Consider the following 22884-nt stretch of genomic DNA (forward strand, 5'->3'; position numbering starts at 1 on the left):
TAGGAATCAGTTTGTTCCTTAAATGATAACCTGGTTTCTTCTTGGCATACTACAGCAAGAAAACACTGCATCATGGATGCTCAGCCAGAAATTTTACATGTTCTCAAGTTAAACAGCACCTCTGTGAGGGAGAAGTAATGACTCTCAGCTGTGTTATGGTTTGCTTTCTGATCATAAGAACAATACAAAATTGCCCATTTTCCTGTTAATTCTGATGGTAGACTTGAGAGTCTCCTATTGTTGTTTTTATGGAAAATGGTTGGAGTTATTTCTGGTTTGTTGTCTTAGGCAACTCTTTACACCACAAAATAGCTAAAACTCTGAAGAACCTTAACAGACTGTAAGCATCCATGATATAAATCATCTTGCTGTATGTTTGTGAATAGCATGAGACCTGGGAATGTTAAATGTTTTACTGACCTCTTAAAGGGGATTAAGCGTAGAAGGATTTTTTTTCCTTTTATATTTTATTTCTTTCAGTTGACTCTTGAAGGAAATGTTTTCAAATACACTCAAATCACAGCTGAGAGTTATATGAGCATCAGCCGCTAGGTGGTAGAGCATTCCAAGAGTAATGCAGTCTTTGAAAATTGATAAAGGAGTGTTCTCCGGGCTGAACTTCAGGCTCTTCCAATCTGTGCTTTTTTTTTTTGCAGATGCTTTACTTTTTGATGGGTTGTTCACTAAAATGATGCTTCCAAACAAATTTAGACATGTGTTTTCAAAGCTTTCTTCAGAGTAATCATCAATTAAATATAAAACTGTTTGTTAATAAGGTGAAGGGGCTTCAAGGGAAGACATTTTGATACATTTTAGTGGTAATCAGCAATTATTGTAAGTTCCCTCAAAATTTTTAAAGTATCATCCACTGTGTGTAACAAAATTATTGCATGCACATAATTGGTAGAGTGACTTTGGAAAACAAAATTGAAAAACCTTGATGCATTCGCTTCTTAAATAAAAGAGAAGTAGCTTTTGTACCACATCTGAATAAATGGAAACCTAATGCTTAAACAGAATGACCAGAACTTTTCACAAGCTTAAGCTTTAACTGTTATAATTCTTTGAGGGTAGGGGAGAAACTCAGATTTGTAGCCAGACTTATTTTATTTTAAATGTTGGGAAATATGCCTTATTTAGAAAGCTGGAGATGAGAATGGGTAGGGATAATTGCCACAAATAACGAGTGTTACTCAAGTCATATTTAAATCTTTTTGCCTGTGAATAAAGACCCTGAAGTTTAAAGCTTATTGGGGCTGTTAGGTATCTTACTATATTTAGTCTTTTTGTTACTGCAAGCAAACTCCTATAGTTCTGACTTAAGACAATTAAAAAAAAAAACATTTGTGTGTCAGTATATGAAAGCATACTATGCCTCTATATTTTACAGACTTCTGCTTGTAGGAGGCTGTGAAACAGATGAAGATGGAGTATCTAAAGCAACTGGTTGTGGAATATCCGCTTGGAGAGTTCTGTCAGGCTCTCCCCATTATAAACAGGTCACTAGTTATGAAGATGACATTAAAACAGTAAGTATGTTTCTTCATTTTACTGGTTGAATATTGTCACTGTCAGAATTATCTAACTGGAAGTTCAATATGCATCTCTTCTTGAAAAAAGAATTTAATGCAGTGTTTTGCTATTTCATAAGCTATGATGTGAACTTCCCATAAGTTATTTCTTCCCCCCAGCATCTATTTTGCTTTTTCTGTAGTATCATAAGAACTTAAAAGTTCTTGATTATCACTTGTGATTTAAAAAAAAGAAAAAAAACCCCAAAAACAAAAAACCCAAACGACGAAACAACCAAATAAAACCCCAACAAACCAAAACAAGAATAAACAAACAAACAAAAGTTGTAGCAGAGAAGTGTACAACCTCCTTAGTTGCGTACTGGGGTATGTTACCTCTCTTTGTTGGAAAAAAAAAATCCTGTTATTTTTGTCTTTTTATTACTTCATAACAAAAGGCAGCACACCTGAAATAAGTGTTTCAGTTTAAGTTTGACTCTTGATTTCTTTTGCTTCTAGTAGAAATAAATGTTTGATTTGGTAGCAACTACTGTGTGGATATACCGAAATCAATTTATGGTATACTAGGATAAATTCGAGTGTTTACCATTACACAGGTATTGCTTAGTATTAAAAGTGAGCTGTTCATTTTAATGGAAATGAGTAGTGCTTTTCTGTGCATGCTACATACCTAACAAAATGGGTGAAGTTATACAAACTGCGTTTTATTATCCTTGCATTATTTTAAAATAGGCAGTCTTATGGAAGTTTAAAGAATCCTGCAGAGTTGTTTTAGTACTTTAGATATGACTTAGTTTTTGGTGCATAAAACAATGTATGAAATTGTCTTTCATTGTATGATGTGTTTCTGTTCTTACAGGCACAGAGAAGAGGATTATTAAGGATTATGAATTTAAGATTTTACAGCAGACGGGGAACAGAACAGGTATTAAGTCTAGGTCTACCTCAGAAATGTGTTTTACTAACATAATTGTCCATTAATGACTGCCTGAGAGACTGAAAATATTTTTAAATTTATGCAACTTAAGAATTAACATTTCTTTAAAAGTTATAAAAATAATAAGCTTTTAGTGTTAAATGGAGTAGCTTGGCATTTATTTGCCTTTTTTAAAAATCCAATTAGTTTATCTGCTGAAGCTTGAATCTGGGATTTTCAGCATACTGGCAGGAACAGGTCTGGAGATGTAGAGTTCAATATTAAATGTAAACTCTTAATCAAAAAAGAAGGTGTAAAAAGCCACTTAGTTATTTGTTAATGAGTGTAATGATCATAGCATGCTAGGTGCGTGATATATTCTACAAGAAGAGAGTATATTGTGACAATGTTTCTCAGTTATATGGTTGTGAGAGAAATGAGAGGAACTCCAAAATCCAGCCTTCTGTACTGCCCCACTCCCACTGGAAAACAAACAAACCCCCCCTCACCTTATATCCCAAAATTTACATACAGGATGGGGAAGGAAAAAATGAGTGCGTTCAAACTAATAATTCATGGCTTAAATAGGGCAGACACAAAGACTTGACTTCTCCTAGCAGGACACATGCGAACCTAATGAAACTGCTGATCAGAATCAACTTGTTCTTAACAAAACCTGGATGTGGGTCTTGTATTCTCCCCTCCCCTGAATGAGTGAGCGTTAAATCCTAAGTGTCATGCTGAGGTGTAGGTGTGTGCTTTCCATATTTCTAAGGGTTCGCACACAGCGCTTGTGGCTTTCTTCTACATGCCTTAGGAGCTACCCATGCGGTACTGCACCACCTTCTCCTATCTCGTCTAGTTGTGTGTAGCCTTTGCTTGATTCCTTTTTCTATCCCCCCTTCCCTTGTACAAAAAAAATGTTTTCCCTTCTTGTGCTTTACAAGGAAAGAACAGTAAAGAATCTGTCTACCACCCTCACTGTATCCTCCTGAGAGGAAAAATGGCTGGTCTGAAGTTATATGGACTTTGGAAATGACCTTAATAGATTTTTTTGGGACGTTTAGGTGACTGGTTAAAAGAAAAAAATGCATGCTTGATTGGAAGGGGAAAACAAATCTTTCTGAATCTCTCTCGAGGGTGGAATGGGGAGAAATTTTATTTCCTTCACTGAACACATAGAACTAAACTTTTTTACTGGAAGGCCAGTACTGAGTGTAGCTGTACTAAACTTCAGCTTTCACTGCACTTGCCAGTACTAAATTTACAAAGAAAAGCAGAGATTGTTATTCATCCTTGAATGTTTTAATCTGATTTCAGAGATTATGGTTTAAATATGTGAGGTATAGTTTATATTCTTAGTGGGAAATTGGCAGCGTTGTTAATGCATGACAGGCACAGCAGCTAGAGGACTTGTACATTAGAACTAGCTGTCTTGGGATTTGATTCTTAGTGTTGCTAACTTAAATGACACTTATAAAATGTGAAGTGCCAACCTGCTGAGGTTTTCAGCATCTTGTTCCGCAGTTCCCTTAAGTTGACAAGCTGTTTACTGAGGCCGCATTGCCTGCTTTGCCAGAGGACTGATTAATCTCTATAGATAACAATGCTCTGGTGGGAAATTTCAATGTGTTAGTGGCCACTCAACATCTAAATTCAACAACAACAGAATTATTACTGACTACTGAGTAAATGCTTAACCCCTGTTAAGATCCGTGATGTATACCACTGACCATTTATCTGAATGGTTATATATTTTGGCTATATGTTTCTAAGTCCTTTAACAGTCTTGTTCTTTGTCCTCTGCGTGCAGCTTGATTTGTAAGGACAGAATTGCCATTACTAGGCACGTACAATTCCTTGGCAAACTATCATAGAGATTGCAGTACTCTAGCTGCTTAGAATATAGTTGGAGAATACTTAAGAATTATTTATATTAGAAAAAAAATTCATAACTGGTTTAAAAAACCCCTTAATACTGCTCCCCTTTTCAATTAAAAACACATTTTAAGGTAGTATTTAAGCAGTATTCTCAATAGCTGCAAACCACTGTGCAACAGTGAGCAGATTACTTGATCATCATTGTTTCTGTGACATAGCTAGAATGTAAAACAGCCTAAGAAATAAAATAAAAATAATTAAAAAACCCCACAAACCCCAACAAACAACCGTAAAGGAATAGTTATCTTCAAATGATGCTTACCACTAATGTGCTATAGAGACTCCATTCAAACTTCTTAATCATATGGATGTCTAGTAACTTTTCTGTACTTCATTTATGTTGAAGTGTTTTCCAAGAGGGGAGGTGCTGGATAATCAATTTGGCAGACTTGGATAGTTCTAACATTACTGTAGGTTGAATCTTTATTAGAAAGTTTTAAAAAGTGAACTGCACCACCAAAGTGGTGTTTTATAAACAATGTAAGTTTTGGGAATCTACATCCTACTGTCTTTCAGTGAAGACTTGACTCTCTGAGAACCTAATGATCTTTCTGGAAACAGAAGTTGTGTTGAGGGAGGGGGGAGTAAATAGAAATTGTATTTTCAGAAACTGTTATGTATTACCAGTGACACTAAGTTTGACTTTAAAATTTGAGTGTATATTTAGAGGCTTTTGTCTTGTGGAAATAGTGTATAGATTCAGTTGTAATTGTGTGGGAGTTCATGAATCCCTAAGGAAATATTTCGTTTAAATTACGTTTTGTCTTTTAAAATATCCAGAGCTGAAGGAAAACTTCATCTAGGAGAATTTTTGTAGCCTTGATGTAGTTTACTTATTGAATTATTTCTTCTGTATGGACTTAACTTGATGTTCACTGTATTGCTGCTCAGTCTAATGTTACCAAGAGATTCGTAAATTCAGATCTAATGTCCTGTAATGAGCAATGTGCTGCTTCAAGATCTCATCTATGTATCTCTTGTATCCCCTTTGTTTTTAATTTTAATAATACCCACCCAGAAGTTTGTTTCCAGGGAGGAAGAGCTGTACTAAGAGCTGTGTTTGGGTAGCAGTCATCCTTGGGTGGACCTGAGGGGCGGGACAGCAGAAAACTGAGGCTGCTGGGCGTTTTCTCTGAGCAGATGATTTGAGAACAACCTGCAGTTCTTCCTCCAACTAGCTGTGCATTGCTCTCTGCAGTGTTCTCCTAGGAATGCCACACTTTCAGATTTTGTTTGATGTATGCTGGTGTGGTACAGAAGTTCATGTTCCTAAAGATTTGTTAGTATTATGGTAGTATTCTTGCTTTATACAGATTGTTTTTACTCTTCTATGCCACAGTTGATATTTCATGTTTATTCTGACTTTTAGCATAGATTTTTGGGGGGTTTTGTTTGTTGTTTTTTTTTTTTAAATATAAAGCATGTTAAATTTTCAGGATGTGGAAGATCATACAATTTTTTTTTTTCATAAAGTAGCAAAAATATTCTGGGGTTTTGGGTCAATGTGGTTGTGAGGTTGGTTGGTTGGGGTTTTTTTATTTCTTGATGTGTATGGGGGGGTTTGTTTGTTCGAGTTTTTTTACTTTGCTGACATAATGTTTGACAGGATGGAATTTTCAAGATGAATCTTTCTCCTGATGGAGCTCTTCTGGCAGCTATTCATTTTTCAGGAAAACTGACAATCTGGTCTATTCCATCTCTCAGACAACAAGGAGAATGGGACCAAACAGATCAGGTAAGGAGGATGTTTTCCTAGGAGATGAGAGTAGTTCAGATAACTGTGTTTTAGGTACATACTGTCTTTCCAGTCAAGTCCATATTTTTCAGGAGTGCTATATTTACTTTTACAATAATCTTTCTATGTTTTAACTATAAGCTTTATAGTTTAAGAAAAAGAACCAATTGTGTTGGAATGAATTTTTCATGAGGCATTTTGATGCCAAATGGGTAACACTGGTAGAGGTAGACTGAAGTGCTATTTTTAAAATGTTAGTGGAAGCCAACACAGGTAACTTTGTTTGAATGGTTGAAACTAAATTCCGCTGTATGTCTAATGTGTTCATCTATTCTTTTCTCAAAATTTACCTTACCTTTTGCTAGATAACACTCCAGAATAGTTTGTTCATCAGATTGGTATTAGTAAGTAACAAGCTTTCTACAGGAACTGTTTGCCGAAACTAAATAGGGGAACTTAAGTTAGGAATTGCGCGGACGCTGGCAAATTTTTACGTAACTAGTGTGAATTTAAACACTGGGAATTGAAAGCTAACTAGTTCTCAAAAAAAATTCCAGAAGGTTCCAAAATTTCAAATTTTTGTAGACTGTTTTAAATTCTTCACATTTATGTATTCATATGAAACACAGATGGCTTTTCCCACAATATATTGATTTTCTCTGCAGTTTATGCAATGTGCAGTAGGTACTGTAAGGTCCACAATGAAATGCTTCCTGCCATTAATATAGTACAGGTTTCTATAATGAGGAAGAGGACAAAATGAAGGCAGACATCTTCCCTTTGGGTATCATAATGACAATGAGGTTAAATGAAGGTTTTCAAAAAGAATTACAAAAAAGATAGGCTAAAAACTTTGACTGTAGAAAAGATTTAAATCAACAAACACCTGTACAGATAACAGTAGCCATGGCTCAGACTGGGTGGACATCGATCTGCTTGTGGATGGTGATGAATGATTGCCCTTGCATCGCTTGGTTTTTCTTTTTTATTCTGCTTTCCTTTGCTTCTTAGACTATCTTTGTCTTGACCCACGACTGTTTTTGCTTTTGCTCTTCCTATGCTCCCCTCTGTCACTGGGGAGGGGAGTGGTGTTCAGCTGCCAGCTGGGGTCAAACCACCACAGAAATGTAGTTCCGAGCTTATTTAGGAAAGTACTTTTAAAAACCAACCAAACAAAAAATCCTGCTGCAATGTTGGCAAAAGTGTTGTGTACGTATATGTGTGTATATACGCGTATCTGTCTATATATATTGCTCTATATTTTTAACATGCATTTCATTTTTTTGTGAGAATACAAATTTTGCTCGAGGATGTTTATAGTGAATCATTTCATTTTTTTCTTAATTTTTTAATGATAATGAATATGCATTCTGGACCAGTTTTTAGGACTTTATCATCTAGTGAGGGTGATATAAAGGAGTATTACAGTACTTGACTGTTTTCAAAATTATTTTTTATAAGTGAAATTGGTGTTCACATATAATGGATAATTTTCATGTGTGTGATTCCTACTTAATTGTCACCCAAACAAGTTAAAGTGGCTCCACGTTTAATTTTAATTATTAGACCCCTCTCTACTAAAAAATTAAGCCTGAAAATCACCTTCTGTATGACCCAAAACTGGTTTGGTTGTCTGAGCTGTATAATTTACCTGCAACTAGGGGCAGGATTACTGTCATCTATGTTTGCGTAGTTCCCATGTATTCTAACGTTACCAAATAAAGTCTAAAAAGACAACACAGCAAGAGCTTACCAATTCTAAATGCTACAGTGCATCATTAAATAATGTCATTAAATAATGTTGCTTCTCTTGATGCAGTAGTCTTGAAAGGGGTTTTACAATTATGAAAATAACCACAGTTAATACATACAGCACTGTACTAGACTGGTACTCAGGAGCACTACACAGAGCAAGCAGGAGGACTATTTTGGAGATTCTTCTTTTACATGTTGGCAGTCCTATGTATAGACATGAAAAAACAAACACTTGGTGGGCTTCTGTGTGCTTTATTTCAGAAATCTTTAGAGTACGATTACTGTTTAATGATGACTAGGCCACGTCTGATGGTATTCTTGTTTTCCAATACAATGTTTTAGGAATCCAGCAGTCTATTTTGCTATGTTTTTTGTTTTAATGTAACTGTTTAGAACAAAGTACAATGTCACTAAAGTAGCTGTATGTTTTATGCTCAGGCAAAGTTTGAATTTGTGGGAATGTTTTCATTGAAAAATGAGTGGGAGAGCAATAGATTAAATACATAGATTGTGTTACAAAGACTGACTTGCATATAATCTTTTTTTTTCTCTTGTACTGTTTTATTTAGCCAGGTTATGATGAGATCAACCCAGACTGGAGACTCTCTAGTGAAAAAAGAAAGAAAATAAAAGGTATGTGGTACCGTTAGATCATTATTTTATACCACCGTGTAGTTAAAAGTATTTATACAAATGTACAAAGATCTGAAATGGCTTAATTAAATCTCAATTAGAATAGTCACCAAAATTGTATGTATGATTTGAATTTGTAGCATGGCATAGCTAAATGAGTGTCACAATAGGGTTTTTTTTTTAAATCCTCTCTTAGGAATACTTTTGTAACCATAACAATAAATATAAAAGGATATTTCAGTTAGCACAGGACTTCATTTATTATTAATCATGGGATTAGGACTCTGTAGTATGCTGAACATTCAGCAGATGTCTCAGCTTGTATCAGAAGCCACTACATCATAATATCATAGGTAACACGCTATTAAAGTCCGCAGTTTAAAACCTAAAGTTTACCTTTTCTTTTTGTGAATGTCTAATAAATCTTGAAATAATTTAGAGATTAGTTTAAAATTCTGAAACAAAAAGGCTTTGTTTCCTCCAACTGGGTTTGCCTCGTGTCAGTCTCTGTTCTTTTCCCAAAATTCAGGCCACTGTGTGCAGCCATTGATCACTTGGTTATTACATGGCTCTTCCAAGAGTGCAGAGATCAATAGCTATTCCATGATCCATTCACTATTGCTTGTGTACATCTATATTATTAAAAGATCCCTGTTTCTTTCTACTATTTTTCTTGGTGATTCTGTCTCTGGGTTAACTCATCTGACCTTCATGAGTAGGCTGCTGACTAAGCACTGAGGTGGCAGAAGAGTGATGAGCTGATCTGTTTCTCAGTGCTGTTTGGGGAAAGATGGTTTTCACCAGAGAGGTGGGAAATGACACTGTAGTGAACAATCTGAGGTACTTCTGGTGAACATTTTGTCCCAAGATCCAGTTACCGTAATCAAAACAATCTTAAAAGTTACACAGCTTCCATCCTCGGTCATGGTGACTTTTGTGTTTGTTTGGTTTGTTGGTTTAATTTCTTAACAACCTCATCTTGTTGGCTGTTTCAGGAGCCTTGTTCATAGTTGTCACTTGTCCTCAAAAGCAGTGTAACCTTTTGTGACTTTCATCAGCGTTATGTTTGTTGCCAGGGAGATTTGGTCAAAAATGGGAAGTACTGAAGCACATCTTAATCAATATCTAAAATTTGTCATGTTTTGTGCACATAAATCAGTTTACTATAAATTAATTTACCAAATAATATTAAAAGAAATTAAGTCCAAAATTGTTTTTCCCTTTAACAGCTTTAGTTAATGCAGAACTGATTTAGTAAAATATAATTGATCTAAAATACAAACTTGGTAAACCAAGGATTCATATATCATAATAAAAGTTTGTTAAATTGGGCCATCAGATGAAATCTCTTAAGAACAGAAGTGACTTTGATTATTATCTGGTGTTTAAAGTTATCTTTCTTTGTATGGTGCTTTTTTATTTATTTTAGACAAAGAATCCTATTACCCATTGATAGATGTAAATTGGTGGGCAGATAATTCTGTGATCCTGGCTCGCTGCTCTGGTGCGTTGACTGTGTCATCAGTCAAGACGTTGAGAAACTTGCTGGGAAAGTCATGTGAGTGGTTTGAGAGTTCTCCTCAGGTCACTTCAGCTCATGATGGAGGATTTCTAAGTCTGGAGGTGAGGAATGTGCACAGGTAGAGAACTGAATGTAGAAACAGTTTGCTTTTCTATATGTAATCCTAAGGGTGTTACCTGTGTGTGGTATGGTCTAAAAAAATACAAATTATTATTACTAATAGGAAAAGTGATTCTGTTTGCTAATCTCTAGGTAGGTATTGCAGGGAAATTCTGAACTTGATGCAATTCCACTGTCTTAATAAAAAACTAATTGTCAAATAAGTTCTCAATAGCAGATGCAAAACTCCTAGAAGGCTGAGTCTTAATGAGAGGAATCTTGCTGCAGGAAACAGTTTGTGTCAACAGTTTTCACTGCTTTTGTATGTTAGTGCATTTGAAGCATACTGCAAGCAGCCCCCTCCCATTTTGAAACAGATGCCTCTTACAGAGGGACTATGTTCAAGAAAAATGAGTAACACATTTAAATTAAAGACCAAGCCATGAAAGAGATCTATTTTTGTTGATCTTTAGTAGGATTCCAGGAAGTAGAAGAACATGATTTTGGTTAAGAAGTTAACCAGGAATTTTATTTAAAGTGAAGAAAATAACTATTTCCTAAGGCTGATGATGAAATAGGTCTTAAATATCTTAAACGTTATTTTACATTTTTTTAATGAGAATATCTCAATATGTACCAAAGCCTGCATGTGTATTTTTGGAATTATTTGTATTATTCTGGAAATCAGATCTAGCCAGAGACCTGCATACAGAAAACCTTGCTTTTGATAGCTGAGTTGAAAACATTGTTGTATGCTGCAGTAAGCTATATAACAGTGTACTAAGATGTCTCCATAGCTCTGTGTTGTCCAGGGTGGTGTAGGACATTTAGTGTAGCAGTGGGTTACTACTAAGAAGCCTTCACCCTTGCTTCAGTAGGAAGGGATGAAGCCTCAGATCTAGGAGACAGACCCACACAGGGTTTGTGGAATATATTAAGTAAGCAGAGAAATAAAGGGTTGAGAGGAGAAGGGGAGGAAGGATCTTGATTCTGAAATTTGAAGTACTGGGAGTGGAAATATATTCCATTCTCACCAGACTAGTTGAGATGTAGTAGGTGGGTGCTTCATATTCTACCCTTAAGAATTGTTTTCTGTGCAGTGCGAGATAAAACTCGTTCCAAAAAGATTACGCCTGGAGAGCAGGCCTGGTGATGAAGATGAGGGTGAAGATGACTCTGAGTCAGATGATGAAACTTCTGCTAAGGACAGGTACTTCAGCTACCTAAAGCAAGGCCTGTACTTTGTGACAGAAATGGAACGATTTGCTCCTCCACGGAAACGTCCACGTACTATTACAAAGAATTTCCGCCTTGTCAGTTTGAGATCCACGACTCCAGAGGAACTGTACCAGAGAAAGGTGAGTATAAAAGGAAAGGTTGTATCTTTTAATGAGCTTTATTTCTAAATAAACTTTTTATTTTTATTCTTTAGTTAACATAGCACACCGTCGACTAAGAGACTCTTAGAACTATGTGCCTAGATTCTTCTGTTAATCTAAGGGATCATTGTTAAAACCAGCATTATAATAAATCAGATGAGGTGATGTTTGCAGGTCACTAAGGAGACACTGTGCATCATTAGTTTGGCCAGACTTGGAAGTGTACTCATGTGAGTGTTTACAAATATGAAAGACCTGGCAAATATGTTGAATGAAATTTTTTTTAGTCTGGAGAAAAGGAGGCTGAGGGGAGACCTTATTGCTCTCTACAACTACCCGAAAGGAGATTGCAGTGAGATGGGTGTTGGTCTCTTCTCCCAAGTAACAAGTGATAGGACAAAAGGAAATGGCCTCAGGTTGCACCAGGGAAGGTTTACATTGGAAGTTAGGAAAAATTTCTTCACCGAAAGGGCTGTCAAACAGTGGAACAGGCTCTCCTGTGGTTGAGTCACCATCCCTGGAGGTATTTAAAAGACGTGTAGATGTGGTGCTTAGGGACATGGTTTAGTGGCTGGACTTGGCAGTGTTAGGTTAATGGTTGGACTTGATGATCTTAAAGGTCTTTTCCGACCAAAACAATTGTATGATTCTAAATTAGTTGAGCTTGTTGTTGGCCAGGGAATGGGTTAACTTCTACTCTGATGTTAATGTAGTTTACTTAATGTTTTTTTTCAGGCATACATGAAATTAACCCTTTTACTCATTTTTACTGAAGAACAGATACTTCTTATTTTTTATGTCTACTCTACAGAGTACTTTGTCTAGGCAATTTTAATTGTTCTGATGGTAAACAAGCCCAGTCTGTAACTATTAGAGTTTCCAGGAAGTGCTGATGTCATATCAGTTACCTAAATAACTTCTTCCTTTTTCTTGAGGAAAACCCTCTGATTTTCTAGAGGTTTCTGATTTGAATCTTACTCATCCATATCTTGAGCCATTGTCTGACCTACCTGCTTAAGCATACCCACAGTAATTATCCCTCTACCTGTTTCAACACACAGAATTAATAATTGATTGTTTAATATGGAAATCAGATGACTTTCATTTTCATGTGTTTGGATTTTAGATCGATAATGAAGACTATGGGGAAGCTTTGTCTTTGGCTCAAGCATATGGCCTTGATTCTGATCTTGTGTATCAAAGACAGTGGAGGAAATCAGCTGTTAACGTCGCTTCAATTCAGGACTACTTGGTGGGTTTGTTTTTTGTGGCTTGTAGGCTTTCTTATCAGAATGACTGCATTATCTTCACAGGAATTGAATTCTCAGTTGCATTCTAATTTATGCAACATAAGTTGGTGGCAATTTGCAGAGCTGTCCTGCAAATTCCACTTCATGTGATGTGGAAGAGAGTGATCTTGTTCATTTAACTTGATGGCCTGATCCAGAGACCTTGGAAGTTAATGGAAATCTTTCCTTTGGAGTATCTTCTAATTTCCATTAACAGCAGCATGCTTTCTGTGATCTCTCCCCTGCATGCAGCAGTAGATTGTTGCATGGCAAATGAATAATAATAATTGGAAATACAAAGCATTTAAATAACTTCCAAGTATTTGAGAAAATTAAATGGGAAGGTGATGGTGGTATCAGTAGCTTCATAGCAAAGTTTGAATAAAAAAAGTTTATATTAAACTCTGCTACCTTTAACTGGAGTTTTTCAGTAGAATGCAACATGGGTTTTTTTGGCTTGGAGGAAATTCCTCAAACTCAGCAGACAAGCATTGTCAGAGATGCCCAACCTAATGGTTCTACAGTGTAAATTCTTCCAAGAGATCAAGAGAAATCTAACCTAATTTTTTGTTTCAAGTCAGATAATAATTTAATCTCAAAATAAGATTTTACATTTAGCCATTCTCCATGTGCTATGTAATCTCAACTGAAGATCAGCAGATAAGGCCAATAATTTTTTGTGACCTGGTGTGTCCTTTCTGTCACAGAATCCTATTGGCATGTGAAGAAGTTGATACTGAAAATTGCTTGATATTGTGGAATACCCTCGATCTGTAACAACTGCATTTTAGCCCAAAACTGTCACATTTTGTTTAGTGTGAGGAGGAGTGATACTAGTTAGGGAATACAAATAATAACTTCTGCTCCTGTTGTTGTGAAAGTTGTGCTAAATATTTTGGCATTTCTGTGCCCTTTTCTGCCACATGTACTCTGAGGGAATTATGCTTTTTTGCATACTTTGGTTCTCTTTCTGTTGGTGGGCTGTATGCTGTATGTGTTAGCTTCAGGTTGCAGCTTAGCTTTCTGCAGGTGGGAATCAGACTTCTCTTCTGCTAGTCCACAAAAAGTCATTAGCAGAGCACTGCAAAGAGGCTTAGTTCCATTACATTAACCAAATAAAATTAAGTCCATGTACTGATAAAGAGAACTGTAGGCTTACCATTTGTGGGGTAGTTTTCTCACCTCTTTTGTTGATGCACATTGCCAGTCATCAGATTAACTTGACATTTACTAAAGTGGAAGAAACACATTAGAAGACTGTAACATCTCTAGTTTTGTTGCTTTGGATTGAAGCATATAACATTGTGCCTATGCTCTTGTTCTTGGACAGAGCAAAATTAAGAAGCGCGCATGGGTTCTTCACGAGTGCTTGGAAAGAGTTCCAGAGAATGTGGATGCTGCTAAGAAACTGCTTCAATATGGCTTGAAAGGCACAGACTTAGAGGCTCTTGTGGCCATAGGAAAAGGAGAAGATGGTGGCAGGTTTGGGAAGAGTATTTTTTGTTTTCTTTTTAAAGAATGATGGATGAAGTCTTTTCTAATAATTTTGCAGTGTTGTTTTTTTTTTCCTTTTTTTTAATCAACCACTAATGGAATGTTAAGATGCTTTTGAAGGACACAGGAAGGTAATGCTTTGAATCAAGCTCTTCTAAGTATTTCCACAAGGTACCTGTTCGCATTTTACCTTTTACAAAGGTGAAATCACTGTTTATTTTGTACTGCACTTTCAGTCTTCTCTGGATGCTCTTTATTTTCTCCATCATAGAGAACTTTAGATGTCACGATTTTTCTATGAGAATCTGTTTCTCCTGCCTCTTCTGGAAGCTGCAGCTACTCCTATAAAGGGATTTTATTGTATGTCTTAATTGTTATAATGATCTTCTGTTGTTGAAGTGGGGAAGGGAACAAAGCAAATACAGTGGGTCAGTGAGGACATACATGTGGAGTCAATGCTCTTCAGTATTCAGTTCCTGGTGGTGAAAATACAACATGCTGTTCTTCCTTTGTGCAGTCATCTGTTACCATTGTATGTTGTAGAGATGCTGCCAATCCCAATAGTGCCTATGGAATTTAGAAACTTTTCACAAGCATCGTAGCTCTGTGGTTGGTGGGTTTTTTTGGTTTGTTTTTCTTTTTTTTTTTTTTTAATTTTGTATTATGGAGGGGGTGGAAACGAGATTATGCCTCTTGTTGGCTTGTGATTAGTTCGTGCTGCTTTACATCAGCAAAACTTACTATTATAATTTTCTATACGAGTTTAGATTTTTAGTCAACATAAATAGAAAGATATGTTAGTATGTTTATTCAATAATTTGTTCGTCATATTTTTGCTTGTTTGTATCCACACTGATTACATTGTTGGTTTTGTCCTCCAGATTTATCTTACCAGGGGAGGTGGACATTGAAATTCCCTATGAAGACTTTTTGTCAGCGGATGAAGAAATGGATGCTAGAAAGGAAAAAGAGGCCAAGAAGTGTCAAGAACTGCTATTATCAGTAAACTTCTCAAAGTAAATGAAATGTTAGGCCATGTTTTATTCGGAGTTACACATTTATTATAACTACACAGTTGCAAGAACATAATTACTCTCATGTATGTTATTCGTAATAGGAAAGTGGTTTAAATTTTAATTGGCATTATATTGTGTCAAAGTTCTTGGTTTTCTTTCTTGATATATTCTAGTGCACAAAGTCATTAAAATGTATAATCATTGTCTTCATATGCACATGATGTAAATTATCAACTGCAAGTGTGAAAATTCCTGTTTTGAACACAGGCTGACGCTGGAACAGAAAGAACTCTGCCGTAGCAGGCTGAAGCTGTTAACTTACCTTGATCGCCTTGGAACCTATGAGGTGAGGAAACTTTTTTTAACTCGCTGCAGTTCTTCTGAGTTCTCATTCTGTAGGTATTACTGTAACTTTTTCATTGCTTCATCGTATCTATTTTTGTTATATATTGTACTATTAATGTTTATAGTCTTCTTGAAATGCTGCAGCCTCTCACTTGAGAAAAGTAAGCTCTTTTCTGTTCAAGCTACCGTGTTTCTTCTGCTTCACTGTTGCAAATGGTTGGCTTCTAGTGTCCAGAGGTACAGTTGGGCAGAAGCCTGCTTTGAACATACTGTCTGCAGGGAATTCAGTTGTGTAACAACATGGGATGTGGAGTTGATGCAGGATTACTGTTACTTCCCTCTGTCACTCTAATTAGCAAGTTTTATTCAGATTCTCTAATTAATGTTTTTCTTCCAGGAGCTTACTGAAGTTAAAGTTTTTGGAATGCCAAACTCTGTTTTGCTTAGTTTTTTAACTTTAACTTTGCAGTTGGCACTAGTTATGTAATGGCTTTTACCACATCTCTTCATAACTAACGTTGTCTAAACCCTAATTAAATAAGGCAGAAAATTGTCTTAGCTTATCAATCAAAAATACGTCTGTGTTTTTCATACAGAAACAAAAAAAAAAGCAGCATGCTTTTCCACATGTATCTCGTACTAATTCATACCAAGATAAAAAACATGTAGGCTTTTTGATGCTTTTGTAAATCTTGTATAAAAAACAATCTTCTATAAGTGGGTGGGATTTTTTGGGTTTGTTTTTTGTTCTTTTAGGAAATCCTTGGAGGGCCTCATGCAGCTGAACAGCACTATGATGGCGAATTCTTCAAGAAGTTCAGAAATCAGAATATTGTGCTTTCAGCAAGAACTTATGCTCGGGTATTAATATTTGTTTTGCTAGAATGTAATTTTGTTTTGGGATTGCTGTTTTCACTTAAGTGCGTTTTTCCCCCTCTTTGAACTTGGTTGAATCTCAATGGAAATTTAAGAGGTGGAAGTGTGTATTTATTTGATTGTAAATAAATAAATGCAGTGACTTTGAGCTAATTTTCTTTATTGCTAAAGAAAATTTTAAAGTTAAATGTTTGTTGCATGACCTAAGCTTACATTTCTTGCTCACTTTCAGTCTAAATCAGTCTTAAGTTAGTTCTGCAACTGTTTTGCTCTTTAGGAAAGCAACGTCAGAGCCCTGGAAATTTTGTTCACGTTCCACGGATCAGCTTTACTTCCACACAGACAGGCAATTCTCTCCAATTTTCCAGAGACAACTTCACCACATGAATATGCTTTCTTGTTGCCTGAAGCTTGGTAAGAATGCATCAATGGATATTAACAAAAAAAAAAAAAAAAATCAGAATTTTTTTTACGTTAATGCTTAAATTAATTTCTGTATATTGCAGTCTACTGTTGGTTATTACCTGGAATCGAGAGCAGCTTTTTCTTTATGTACTTGACCAGGCTTCACTTTCTGCTTTACTTTGTGCCATTCGTGGAAGCTTCTTGGTCTCTTTTGGTTATTATCAGGAAAGTAAGGACTTTAAATGTTCTTGCCTTCATTACACATAAGAGGAAGCATGGCCTTTTCTGACCTGAAACTACCCAGATTTTCACAGGTGTAAGTAAAAGTCTGTAATTGGTTTGTAATAACAGCATGTGTTAGGAAATTAATAATACAAGCGTTTAGCTCCCAGGAAGCAATTACAATGTTTTGGATTTGTTTTGAAATGTAATTTAACACTTAAGCAGTCAGTAACTTCAAAATCATTAATCTTCTTGTTACTGATTCTTACGCAGCTTGGTAAGGTAGAATTATGAAAAGCTTTAAATCCAGACTTTCCTACTCTTTCATTGCAGCATAAAATGTTAGTTTACTGTCAATTTCGTGTAAATTTTCATGAGAGTCTTCCTTGAACACCATAATAATGTTCTGTGTATTAATTAAAAGAAAGTTGTGCTTCTACAGTGTTTTTCAAACGCTTTTGTTATGAAATTAGTTTCGAAGCATATTGTTCAGTGCCCATAAAGAATTGGGGAGATTGCGTTATTTAATATTTTACAATAGGACTTTGAAGTTTTACTTCAGAAGGATAGTTTTTGGAGTATCTAACAGAATTTTTTGGGGTAGTCTTCCAGCGTTATAGTTAAGTTTTTCACTTCAAAGTTTTAATAGTCCCATTTGGATAATTCTCCATGTAGAAAAGTTTTGTGGTTTTTTGTTTTTGGGGGTTTTTTCCCATCAAGTTATTCCCCTGACATTTTTCCTAGCTTGTAATACTTACTGCTTTGTCCTTTCTGAGCAGGTTAGCCATTATTTCATGATATCTAATACTTACCAGTGCCCTTTTTATTGTGTTGGTAGTATTAGGAACACATTTAGTTATTAGTTATGGTGTGAAACTTGTATTATTATTTTCTTCAAGGCAGCAGTTAGGACTATGAAGAGAAATTATTGCAGCATTTATTAAATTGGTAAAACATATTCCAATTTTTCTGTTTTGTTTTTGTAAGATTTATAATGCGAGAGGGAAGAATGCTCTTAAATGTGGTTATGATACTTTGTTACTGTTCATAAACAGGTTCCCCTTCTTTCTGAGGGGTTGGTTGTTCTTGGGTTTAGTTTTTTATTTTGTTGCGGTTGGTTTGTTTAAGAAACTGACTTATGTGCCAAGAGGCAAAATGACAGTTAAAACATTTCACCAGTGTTCTTTCTAGTAATAAAGATGTGAAGTTATGGGTTAAGAACTTAGTTTTGTCTGCTGCTGAAAAATGGAAGTATGTAGTTTGAATCTTTATTCCTGTGGCAGACAGAACTTTTCAGTCCTAGGATCAGGGATGTGCAGGTTCACGCTTTTTTTTTCAGGTTGCAGAACAGATAATACTTTATGTCTTTGAAATGTTTGTCTTTGGACAACTAGATAATGAGGATGAGAGCAAATCCTATATACACAAATCCCACATACTTATAAAAATGAACTGTATACTTGATCTAACCTTTTTCTAAAATTATTTCCCCGTTAAAAAACTGATTACTTGCATAGTATTGCTAAATACACTCCCATAAACTCTATTGATCTAATAGCATTAAATATGTATTGATGAAAATATCTCTTAATGAGAAAAATAACTAATCAAGTAGACGTAAGTTGTACAAAGTTACATTTTCTTATTAATTTAAAAAGTTTTGGTTTTCTTAATGGGGTGACTCTTCTCCCCAGTCCAAATAGCTTCAGATTCTGGCAATTCTTCTTTCATATGAATCAGAATGAATCCATGTGAATCAAAGAGAATTGAAGTTCTTGGTCGTTTTAAATGAGTTTATTAGAACTTTTAGTTCTAGCATTTATTCTTTAAATGGATATTAGTATGAATAGAATTACTGTCATTCTGTAGATATGTAGCTGTTATGAAATCCAGTTTAAATCAGTGTGCTGTCTAGTTTACTTCTCTATAGAACATAGTATGTAGACATAATTTGCCTTAAATTAACTGATTGAACAAGGTTATGATACAATTTACAAAACTATTTTGTTACCACATAATATTAAAAAGTTGCAAGTACTGACTAATTAATAAACTTCTTAACACTGCAAAAATATAACCCCCCATGTTTTAATTGGTAGAAAAAAAATCTGTAGCATTATAACTTAGTGTCTATTCAGCTTATGCAGCTTGTAATTACAGTGGTCATGGGATAAGGGGTGAGAATGATTCAATCTGTCTTCATGAACTTGGACTCTAGACAAATTTTAAAGGATTCAGAGTCAGGTAAATGACTCAGTCTGGTTTTCCTTTTTGAATTTCACACTGTTGCAGTTATGAAATAGAGTGCATGCTGGATATCAGAAGGATTTTCTACTTTCAGCTGCAAAAAAGACAGATCTCTTGTGATTTCTTTTAGCTCATTGTTTTTCTGAAAATTTAAGGCCATAATTGTCTGTACCAAGAGATTCCAACAGGGTAATTGGTTGCTGTGGTGCATGTGATGAGACCACTAACATGGACAAAGTGCATGATAGCACCCATGTTAAGAGTGCAGCCTGCCCTGGTGGCCTTGCTTAAAGAATGCCTTGTTCATGCCTTGTTGATTCCTCTGCAGCTGGGACCTCTTGCTGAGTAGTGTACAGCTCTGAAGGCAGAAAAGACTTTGGTGGAGGAAAAAAAACCCTTGTAGTTTGTCTTCTAGGTCTTCATATATGGCCCTGCGTGTGCGTTGGATGAAGTACTGCTGGGAGTTGACCATATTGTGTCTGTGTATATGGAGCACTTGATAAGAGGGTTGGTGCCCAGCTGGAGCTCTCTGAGGTGGCACCCATCCGTATGGAAATTCACCACATTGCTCTGTGTTCTCTTAGTTCCCCCATCTATAGCGGAATCTGGCTGAAGAAAAACTTGAGATTGTCTAGCAATTGCTGCCTTGTTTGTGCATGGAACTGGTGAGGTAGGACAAATAGGCACCTCTAGCTATTGCCAAGGCAAAAGCATTGAAATGCAATTGCTTGCTGTACACCACCAGCAACATGAATGCGCATAGAAGTGCTATATCTGAAGAATTTCATTACCTATGAGAAATGTTTTTGTAAAGGTTGCATTATAACTGCCATTTCCTTTCATATGGAGCCTCCAGTTCAGCTGCAGATAGTAAATTTTAAGTACCTAGTGAAAGAAAGGCTTGTTTTGCTAGTGCATTCTATAGATGTAAAGCAGTTGTTTTTCTTGTTACTGGTACATGTCATTTACATTATGATGGCCTGTGTCACAAAAATTTTAAGGTCTTATCAGTCAAGGAAGAGTTGGCATAACAAATGGGGGGAAAAATAGTAGAAGAATTTCTTCTGTCTTCTGGGCCAGGTTGCTAGGAAATATACTTTTTTTTTTTTTTTCCCCTGTATCTGCTTGTGAAAAGTCTCAAGTGGTAGATACCCTTTTGTTTCTTGTTTTTGGCTCGCATTTTGTAGCTTAGCATCTTTAGGGGTCGCTCTCAGAACTATTCAGGAGGAGGTTTGTTATGTCTGAGCAGAGGATTTATGTATTCATGAGGCTATTGAAAAGGACTACAAGTTATATAAGCTCCTGGAGTTGCGAAGGAATCTGAAATACTAAGATGCATCGGTGGCTCTACATGCCTGTTGGCTTCAAATTGGTATTGTGATAGACTGATGTTACTTAGTAACGTGTTTTTTGCAGAATTGTGATTGTAATGTTTTCCTACTTCTTTTTGTATTATTTCTCAGCTTCTTTTATAATGATGGCTCCTGAATCTCTGCTCTCTCTTAGTCATTGCGATTCATACTCCTTCTCAGAGATCCATCAGATGTATAGACTTCATCTGTTAAGACAACTAGAGTGAAGGTAAAAGTTTAGGTATTCAAAGGAGATGATAGCTCTTTCTAATCTCTATTTTAATAGCTACAGCAAGTGTTCTTAATCTATAGTTAAGACTGTCGCCCTCAGGTTTTCAAAGGTGATCTCAGAGGAAAATTAATGCTTTACCACCATTATAAATACATAACCAGAGTATTTTTCCTTTTCTTTTAATTTTCCTATCCTTTTTTCTACATTTGACTGCGATATTGCAACATTACCATTCACAGAAGCTGGGAAATTCAAATGGATGGTTCCCTCAACAGCCATAAGTCTGCTATATTGCACATTACACTAGCAGTAAAAATCTTTTCTCTAAGATATAAAAAGTTGCTATGTTTCTGCTTTTTCACTCCTTAACTTTCTCAAATACTGTTTTTCAGTCATGGCTTAAAGTGAATTTTTAGGGGAGAGTTGTGGATGAGCTCCATTTGCCTGATGGACTGGGGTGAGAGTTGAGATACCTTCTAAAAACTTCACGAAGCTTTTACAGCCTGAAAATTTCTACGTAGTAGACTTTCATCTATGAATAGATAAATACTGCACAGTTAAACTAAGAGGTTCATAAGCAGTTAACTTTGCCTTTCCATAATGATATCTTCTCCTGAACTAGGGTTTTAGTTATTGCCTGTGGCACTGCAGTTTCCATAAAGCTCTTACAGCTTCAGCTCATCTCTTCTTAGTATGTATATGTAAATAGGTTTGATGACTGCATGTGTGCAGAATGTCTAATATATAGTCCTTGTTTTTTCGTATTAGTTTTTCTTCTTCTTTCTGAAGCTGAACTGCTTTTGTTTTTAGTTCAGAAGTGTTCATGTTAAAAGAATTTATTTCCATGGTCAGTTCTTTTTGTTTGTTTGAATTCATTTGTATAGTGCTACAGTGAAATAAATAAGAAGGGCATAAGTCTTATATGCACTTCTTTTCCTTTGCACTAAGGGAAAGAAGAAAAACAGTTTAGAGGTAGAAGGGTCAATGTAGTTAATTGTAGTTTCCTTGTAGTTTCGAGGATGTGTTTGGGGGAAAAAAAATAAATCTCAGATCTTACCTTCCACTATGAAGTAGAAAAAGTAACTTTTGAGGGTAAGATTAACTTGTCATGATGGCACTTGTGTTTCTGTATGGATTGACTTTTGGTAGGAGTAGGGAAGGTTCTTGTGGTCCCTGTAAACGTTAAAAGCAGTGGCGTGGAGGAATAGAAGCTCTTACACAAACTGGCCTATGTGGGGATCTGGGAAAGCAGCAGGAGCAGCTCACTGAAGCCAGAAGGCTGCTGCAGAAAGTGAGCTGGCAAAAGCACCATAGGTATTAGTCGTGAGCAGTTTTTTGAAGAGGGGAATGAGAACTTGAAGCCATGAGGGAGTTGTGAGGAACATGAGCTGTCACCAAGGAAGGAGGGAAGTTTCAGAGGAGCTGCTATGCTGGAGCCAAGCTATCTGTCATTCAGAGGGACCTAGACGGGCTGGAGCAATGGGCCAGCAAGAGCCTTGGGTAGTTCAAGAAGGGCGAATACCAAGTCCTGTTCCTACAACTGAAGAAACTCTTGCAACAATGAAGGCTGGAGACTGACTGACTGACTGGGAAGTAGCTCTGTTGAAAAGGACCTGGAAGTCCTGGTGGGCACAAGGAGGACATGAACCAGCAGGGAAGGCCAGCAACATGTTGTCCTGCATGAACAGAAGCACAGCCAGGACACTAAGCAATCAGACTACCTACTGCACTTTCTCAACTGCATCTAGAATACTGGCCCCCAGTACAGGAAAGACATCAGTAAACTGGAGCGAGCTCAGCAGAGGGCCACCAAGGAGACTGGGGACTGACACAGCTCTCAGCCTTCAGGTGCTCATGTTCAGCATGGAGAAGGTTTCAGGCTGGCCAGTAGCAG

At 36.3% G+C, this 22884-nt stretch overlaps 1 protein-coding gene across 5 annotated transcripts in view; it reads left to right on the top strand.

Moving 5' to 3' along the window:
• The window catches only part of NBAS (NBAS subunit of NRZ tethering complex), a 183475-nt gene that overhangs the window by 17899 nt on the left and 142692 nt on the right, over positions 1 to 22884 (top strand). For 4 of the 5 annotated variants that reach the window (XM_054821998.1, XM_054821999.1, XM_054822001.1 and 1 more), the window contains exons 10-21: positions 1391 to 1529; positions 2392 to 2457; positions 5996 to 6124; positions 8449 to 8512; positions 9942 to 10135; positions 11234 to 11491; positions 12639 to 12764; positions 14132 to 14283; positions 15177 to 15311; positions 15579 to 15657; positions 16413 to 16517; positions 16810 to 16946. In XM_054821998.1, coding sequence (XP_054677973.1) covers positions 1391 to 1529; positions 2392 to 2457; positions 5996 to 6124; positions 8449 to 8512; positions 9942 to 10135; positions 11234 to 11491; positions 12639 to 12764; positions 14132 to 14283; positions 15177 to 15311; positions 15579 to 15657; positions 16413 to 16517; positions 16810 to 16946 — 1584 coding nt within the window. The remainder of the gene's footprint in view (positions 1 to 1390; positions 1530 to 2391; positions 2458 to 5995; positions 6125 to 8448; positions 8513 to 9941; positions 10136 to 11233; positions 11492 to 12638; positions 12765 to 14131; positions 14284 to 15176; positions 15312 to 15578; positions 15658 to 16412; positions 16518 to 16809; positions 16947 to 22884) is intronic. The other variant, XM_054822000.1, reaches the window with a different exon arrangement.

The sequence above is a fragment of the Grus americana genome, chromosome 3 (assembly GCF_028858705.1).
Source record: "Grus americana isolate bGruAme1 chromosome 3, bGruAme1.mat, whole genome shotgun sequence".
NCBI lineage: Eukaryota > Metazoa > Chordata > Aves > Gruiformes > Gruidae > Grus > Grus americana.